The sequence below is a fragment of the Mandrillus leucophaeus genome, unplaced genomic scaffold (genome assembly GCF_000951045.1).
Source record: "Mandrillus leucophaeus isolate KB7577 unplaced genomic scaffold, Mleu.le_1.0 Scaffold653, whole genome shotgun sequence".
Classification (NCBI taxonomy): Eukaryota; Metazoa; Chordata; class Mammalia; order Primates; family Cercopithecidae; genus Mandrillus; species Mandrillus leucophaeus.
Window position 1 is genome coordinate 59,758 of NW_012107064.1, and position 8,063 is coordinate 67,820.

The 8,063-nt window shown below is 42.5% G+C and overlaps 1 protein-coding gene across 1 annotated transcript; it reads left to right on the plus strand.

The window, feature by feature from the left end:
- The first annotated feature begins 1,043 nt into the window (after nucleotides 1-1,043).
- On the plus strand, nucleotides 1,044-2,113 carry LOC105554656 (olfactory receptor 3A2). Its single transcript, XM_012001212.1, has one exon. It carries the CDS (start codon nucleotides 1,092-1,094, stop codon nucleotides 2,037-2,039), a length of 948 nt encoding a protein of 315 aa, XP_011856602.1. The 5' UTR covers nucleotides 1,044-1,091; the 3' UTR covers nucleotides 2,040-2,113.
- Nucleotides 2,114-8,063: the final 5,950 nt, after the last annotated feature.

Here is an 8,063-nt window from a genome sequence, read left to right on the forward strand (position 1 = left end):
TTTCCCAGTACATCCTTAGTCAAAGTCCAGTATAGGGGCTTAAGTAACAACAACTGTAACAATGTATTGAACAAGGAATGTTGAATTGATACTTCAGAGTGCGGTCCCTCACCTTGGAGAAATGCACTCGACTGGTCTTTCTGACATCCAGAATCGTGGATACCTTCTCGCTGATTCTTGCCACAGCTTTGCTTGGCCTTTATTATGTCTAGAAGCCTTTAAACCTACGTGTTTCTGTTTCGTTTTGTTTTTTTGAGACGGAGCCTCGCTCTGTCACCCAGGCTGGAGTCCAATGGTGCAATCTCGGCTCACTGCAGCCTCCACCTCCCGAGTTCAAGCTATTCTGCCCCAGCCTCCTGAGTAGCTGGAATTACAGGCACGCGCCACCACACCCAGCTAATTTTTGAAGTAGAGACGTGGTTTCACCATGTTGGACAGGCTGGTCTCAAACTCCTGATCTCAGATGATACACCTGCCTTGGCCTCCCAAACTGCTGGGATTACAGGCGTGAGCCACCGCCCCCAGCCTAGGTTATGTTTTAAATGCATTCTAGTTTCTCTGGATTTCTATTTTGAAACCTGCTTATTAGTTTGGGACAATCCCTCAGAGAGCAATAGGAAAATTTCATCTAAATTTAACTTCATTCATAGAGGAAGCCTTGTGTGTTTTTTAAAACAAAGTTTTTGTTTATATTTAAGGTATAGAACATGATCTTATGAGAATGGTTACTGTAGTGAAGCAAATTAACATATTCATCATCTCACAGTTACCCATTTCCCCCCGTGGTGAGGACAGCTGTAATCTACTCAGCAACAATCCTGAATGCAATATACTTTGTTAACTATAGTTCTCATGTTGTTCCAAGTATTCTGAGCATTTCAGCTAGCAGAGGATGAGAGGGACAAGGTGGTGGTGACACTGGGCATCTCAACCAAGAGCAAAGTGAAGGCATTGAGGTGATGGAGGAGGTCAACGAGTGAGGGACGGCCTGGGGACTCGCCATGGGGCTTTGAACATAAATGGTTTAAAACGTTAATGTGAACTGAGTGAACTGATACCTCCCCTGCTGGGACACGTCCTTACAGGAACTCATGGAGCCAGAAGCTGGGACCAACAGGACCGCCGTTGCTGAGTTCATTCTGCTGGGCCTGGTGCAAACAGAAGAGATGCAGTCTGTGGTCTTTGTGCTCTTCCTCTTTGCCTATCTGGTCACAATTGGGGGCAACCTCAGCATCCTGGCAGCTGTCTTGGTGGAGCCCAAACTCCACACCCCCATGTACTTCTTCCTGGGGAACCTATCAGTGTTGGATGTCGGATGTATCACTGTCACTGTTCCTGCAATGTTGGGTCGTCTCTTGTCCCACAAGTGCACCATTTCCTATGATGCCTGCGTCTCCCAGCTCTTCTTCTTCCACCTTCTGGCTGGGGTGGACTGCTTCCTGCTGACCGCCATGGCCTATGACCGATTCCTGGCCATCTGCCGGCCCCTCACCTACAGCACCCGCATGAGTCAGACAGTCCAGAGGATGTTGGTGGCTGCGTCCTGGGCTTGTGCCTTCACCAACGCACTGACCCACACTGTGGCCATATCCACACTCAACTTCTGTGGCCCTAACGAGGTCAATCACTTGTACTGTGACCTCCCACAGCTTCTCCGGCTCTCCTGCTCCAGCACGCAATCCAATGAGCTGCTGCTCTTTGCTGTGGCTTTCATCATGGCAGGTGCACCTTTGGTTCTCATCATCACCTCCTACAGCCACGTGGCCGCTGCAGTTCTACGAACCCGTTCAGTGGAGGGCCGGAAGAAGGCCTTCTCCACCTGTGGCGCCCACCTCACTGTGGTTTGTCTTTTCTACGGAACAGGTATCTTCAACTACATGAGACGGGGTTCAGGGGAGGCTTCGGAGAAGGGTAAAGGGGTTGGAGTTTTCAACACTGTCATCAACCCTATGCTGAACCCTCTTATCTACAGCCTCAGAAACCCTGATGTTCAGGGTGCTCTGTGGCGAATACTTTTGGGGAGGAGATCACTGACCTGAGAGGTGATGGGGTCCTTCCTTTCCTGCCTTTTCTGGACTGAGAAAAATTTCCCATGAAGACAGTAACCAGGAAAAATTCAGCCAGAACTATTTTTCCTATCTCCTGATGCTTGAAGATGGGTGTTACGTATTTGTCCTACTAGGAAACGTTACATAATTTATTCATTCAACAAATACTTACTAGATTACCTCTATGATCTGGACAGTGCTCCAAGGCATTGGTGAACAAAATGGACAGAAGTCTGTGCACTCGTGCAGCTCACATGCTATAAAAGTAGACAAAATAAGTAGGCATCATACATACCGCATGATGATAATTTCTGTAGAGATGAACAAAGATGTTAATATGAAGTCAGGTTCTACCGGGCAAGCCCTGTGGGCAAGTTTTACCCTGTTTTTGGCTGTGCCTACTTTCTGGGTAGAGTTAAAGCCTTGTAGTTCTGTGCGCCTGGAAAGTAACAAACGTCCTACAAAGAATGTCCAGTCGGTCAGTCACAGCCTGAGTGACCAAGAGTATTTCTGCAATATTGCCTTCTGGTTAGGACGTGAGATTCCCTGCAGTTCAGAATAGGGGAAGTTTTTTTGTTTGTTTCTTTGTTTTGTTTTGTTTTATTGTTGTTTTGTTAAAAACTTGTTAAAAAGTTCTTTAGAAAACCAAAACCATGGGCCTAGTGCGATGGATTATTTCACCTTCATTTTCGTCTCTCCGCTGCCACATAAGAATCCTGCTGGATGTTGACTGGGCGCGGTGGCTCATGCCTGTAATCCCAGCACTTTGGGAGGCTGAGGCGGGCGAATCACGAGGTCAGGAGATCGAGGCCACCCTGGCTAACATGGTGAAACCCCGTCTCTATTAAAAATACAAAAATAAAATTAGCCGGGCCTGGTGGTGGGCGCCTGTAGTCCCAGCTACTCGGGAGGCTGAGGCAGGAGAATGGCGTCAACCCAGGAGGCAGAGCTTGCAGTGAACTGAGATCGTACCACTGCACTCCAGCCTGGGTGACAGAGCGAGACTCCATCTCAAAAAAAAAAAAAAAAAGAATCCTGCTGGATGTTTAGGGAGCAGGAAAGGTCTAGAGAGGAAAAGAACCCCCTAAATTAAAACTACATTCATACATACATGATGTATCTTAAGGTCATAAAAGGAATGTTTCCTCTCCATTCCCTGTGATGCCTTTTTCTCTCATTTAATGTCACCTTCCTCACACATATGATAAAGTTTTTGAAAGAGTAAATGTTTATATTACAATCAGGTCCTTAGATTTTTCAATGTAGAATATCCAATATAAACTTCTCCTCCAAAGTCTTACTTAGCTCTCTCAAAGCTCCTTGCTCAGAAAATACATGCCCATAAATGTAGTTCCTAGAAAGGAGGGATGCCTGCATGCCTGTCTTCCTTCCTTCCCAGTGTAAATGTATGTATTTTAAAAATTATTCAGAATGTTATACCTAATAGTGGAAACATTCAGATGATATTATTTTGTCAAGTAGGAAATAAAAATCCAAATGTTCCTTCAGTGCATCAAAAATCACACTGTTAACGCCTCTTAAAATTGTGTTTTTAACTCTGGCAATTTCCCGTGTATGTGATGTGCCCATTTCACATCAGTAAACCATACTGTTCTGTGGTCTGCTTGTTCTTCCTACATATTATGCAATACAATCTTTTACATAACGAAGACTAACATCCTGCTGTATCTGTTTTAATGGTGGCACAGTATACCATTAAACATATAAGCCACAATTTATTTCATCAAACCTCTATTTATATAATTTGGGTTATCTTCAATTGTTTTGCAACAGCAGGGTTGTGATGAATATTCTTACGGTGCTGTCTTTCCAAATCTCTAGAAGTGTTTCCCTGTGATTAATTCTTACGAATAACTTTATCAGATTAAAGGATGTGCAAATACACATTTTGAGATATGCATGCACACATCTCTTAATTTTTGCAACTTTTGCACCAGCTTATAAATTCACTGGATTATGATAGTGTCTGTTTACCCACATCCCTACCATCAATGGCTATGATAAATAGCGTTTTCAATTTTTACAGTCTGAAAGTTGAACAATTATAGTATTTTCATTGAATTTTTTCTAGGTTTATTGAAGTATGATTAAGAAATAAAAAAATTGTACCTATGCTATAAGGCATAGTTTAATAAATGTATATATTGTGAAATGATTACCACAATCGAGCTGATTTACATGTTCATCACCTCATAGTTATGATTTTGTGTGTATGTGTAGTGAGAACATTTAAAAATCTATTCTTAGCAGATTTCAAGGACGTCATGTTATTATTATTATTGTCATGCTGTACAGTAGAACTCCAGAGCTTATTCCTTCTGCCTAACTGAAACTTTGTGCCCTTTGACCAGCATCCAAGATTATCCTTGTTTTCCTCTGTAGGTAAAGTTGGTTTTTCATCCCCTGCCTTCTTTCAAGTTTTTCTTTCTTTTCTTTCATTTTCTGAAGTTTAAATATGATATTTCTACATGTAGATTATTTGATATTTATCCTATTTTGTTGTTCTCTGAGTTTCCTAGATCTATGATTTGGTGTCTGTTATTAATGTTGGAAAATTCTCAGACGCTATTACTTCAAATATTTATTCTGTCCCTCTTTCTCTTCTCCTTCTGGTACTACCATTATGTATAAGTTACATCTTTCATAATTGTCCCACAGTTTTTGGATATTCTCTTTTAGTTTTTTCATTTTTTTTTCTATTTGCTTTGCTTTTCAGTTTGAGAAGTTTCTATTGACATATCTTCAAGTTCACAGATTTTTTATTTTTCCTCAGGCACCTTTAGTCTACTGATGAGGCCATTGTCTTAGTCTACTTGGGCTGCTGTAACAGAATACATAGACTGGGTGGGTTATAAACAAGAGAAATTTATTTCTCACAGTTCCAGAGCCTGGAAAGTCCAATATCAAGGTGTTGCCAATAGACCTGGTATCTAATGAGAGCCACTGCCTGAGTCATAGGTGGCTGTTTTCTCATTACATCTGTACATAGTGCAAAGGACAAAGGGGCTCTCTGGGGCTCATTTTGTAAAGCACTAATCCCTTCCATGAGGGCTCTGCTCTCATGACCTGATTGTTTCCCCAAGGCCTCACCCCCAAAATACCATCACATTAGAGATTAGATTTCAACACACGAATTTTGACTAGGGCACAAACATTCACTCTGCACACATCAAAGGCATTCTTCATTTTTGTTGTGGTGTTTTGGATTTCTAGTATTTCCTTTTGATTCTTAAGGTTTCCATCTTTCTGCTTACGTTAACCATCTTACATATTGTGCACTTTTTTCCATTAGATCCCTTTGCATATTAATCACAGTTATTTTAAATTCCCAATCCGATAATTCCAAAATCTCTGTCATATCTGGTTCTGGTTCTTGTACTTGTTTTGTCTCTTCAGACTGTGCATTTTGCCTTTTAACACGCCTTGTAATTTTTGTTGAATGCTGGACATCATGAATGGGTAAAGGGAACTGTAACAAATAGGCCTTTAGTGGGAAGTGTTGTGTTTATATGGCCAGAAGTTAGGCTGTGTTTACTGTTTGCTGTAACCATAGATATCAGTGAGTAGAATTTTCTCTGGTGTCCTTGTTTTTATCTCCCTATTGTCTTTGGGTTTCTCTAGATATTCCTTTTTAAATCGGGTTGGAGCCTTGCAATTCTTTCCGCTGTAATCCTGTTATTACATAGGAGCCCTGCTGATGTGGTGGTGAGATGGAGGGGCAAGGAAAGCATTCTGTAATCCTGTGATTAGGTCTTGGTCTCACTCAGGTCTCACGATGAGTCGGTGCCCCTGCACTGTTATTTTCACAAGTGCTACTCAGCTTCCTCCTCTCCCCTAAATAAGACAGGACGTTTAGAGTTGGGTATTTCCCTTCCTCCATGTTGAAGGTTAGAGGGAGCTGGATATTTTTCTTCCCCCACATTGTCAATTAGGCTCTGGTAAAACCTATCATGGGGGCCAGGTGTGGTGGCTCACACCCATAATCCCAGCACTTTGGGAGGCCGAGGCAGGTGGATCACCAGAGGTCAGGAGTTCAAGACCAGCCTGGCCAGCATGATGAAACTCCATCTCTATTGTACTAATAATACAAAAAATTAGCTGGGTATGGTGGCGCATGCCTGTCATCCCAGCTACTCCAGACACTGAGGCAGGAGAATCACTTGAACCCGGGAGGTGGAGGTTGCAGTGAGCCAAGATTGCGCCATTGCACTCCATCCTGGGTGACAAGAGCAAAACTATTTCCAAAAACAAAACAAAAACCTACAGTGAGTTAGGCTCTGGTAAAATCATCTCCCTTGAGAGCCAGCCATTATTAAGGAAATATGCTCTGAGCATATTTCAGAATTCCTGTTTGGGAGTCTGACAGGGGTTACTTTTCTCCTCCCCCTGTCAGAAGCATAAAAGGATTCTTCTACAATCTTCACAGTAAGAATCTGGTGGTGTTCCTGGAGGTAAAAGTCAGGAAACTGTGAGGGTCCTCTTGAGACTCCCCACACCTCAACCCAGAGTTTCTAATTCCCAAGCGCGTTCACACCGATTCTCCAGCTTGTCAATCGCAGTCTCGGTGTGTGTACCTGTACTGGCCCCAGCAGGGGGCTTCTGCTCCTGGGCTTCTATTCTAGTTAAGCCGTGATCCACCTCTCTCCCATTTTCGGAGCAGCAGTCTGCCCTGTGACTTTAGTTCTCTGAGGAATCTAAGAAGAGTTGTTGCTTTCGAATTTGTTCCACTCTTTCTTGTGGGAATGGGACTGATGACTTCTAAGCTTTTTACATGTTGGAGTGTAAACTGGGACTCTACGTTTTATTTTATGGATAACTGCTGGTGGTGAACATTTATGGTCTGTCCGACTTCTGTTTCTCCCTTTCTAACAGCTGCCAATTTCCGTTTGGCATCCAGGTGGCTCCAGGGGGTGCGGTTCCAGCCAAGGCTCCAGAGTAGGGGTGTCAGAATATCTACTGGCCTGGCCACAGTGTGATGGTTCTGGTGGGCGTGTGACCTAAGTTACCTTAACAAGATCTTGACACTCACATTTCTCAACTCAGTTTCCATGAGATAATTAAGCCCTACACAAATGACTTGACTATTTTCTAAGCCAAGGATATACATAGCTGGCAACATTCTAGATGCATAGGACAGAAGTTAGTACATGACAGCGTGTATGTTTTAGGACGTTCAGTTAATTCCCTCAGGGAACTCTGGTTCAGAAGGACCACTCTAGACTGTTGCTCCTCATCAAGCAAAGAAATGACCTTGCTACCAAAGGTCTGACAGACGAAAAAGAGCTACCGAGTCTGACTTGGGCCAAAACCCAGAAGAGAAAGGAATCCCCAGAACAGACTGCTAATGATTGAACTGCTTCCCCTCAAAAGCCATTTGCTGACTCCAGCACAGGGACTGAGATAGCAGAGAGTGTAGCTGAGAGGCTAAGAAGTGAGCAGAGTTTTCGCGGCTTATGGGGCTGGAGAGAGAAAACTTGCAGGTAAGGTCCTGCCAAAGGGAAAAGTACAATAAACACTCTCAGCTTTGAACTGGGACTTTGAGCGTGCCGTACATTCTAGGAGTAAGGCATCATCGGAAATAGGCCAAGCCTCGCAAAGAATGAAACTCGGCTTTAAGCAACTAACTCCATCATGGGTTGAATAAAATAGATTTACTCCTGTCCCTTCTGCCTGCCAGACTCAAAAACAAGTCATTTCTGGAAGAAGAAGCTATCATCCAGAGCAGTGCTATCCAATAGAAATTTCACATGAACCACATATGTGATTTAAATTTTTCAAGAGCCACTTCAATAAAAGTAAAAAGAAGCAGATGAAATTAGTTTTAATGATGTGTTTTATTTCATTCAATAATTAAAATATTACCACTTCATGTTAATATTTAAAATTTTTCATCTGTCATAGTTGTAGTGAAAAAAGAAAAATATTTAAAAAATAAAAAATTGTGAGAGATTTTACATTTTTATATTTCTTTTCTTTTCTTTTTTTTTTTTTTTT

Coding starts and splice junctions, on each gene's coding strand:
- LOC105554656 (XM_012001212.1), top strand. CDS start 1,092: ATGGAGCCAGAAGCTGGGACCAACAGGACCGCCGTTGCTGAGTTCATT.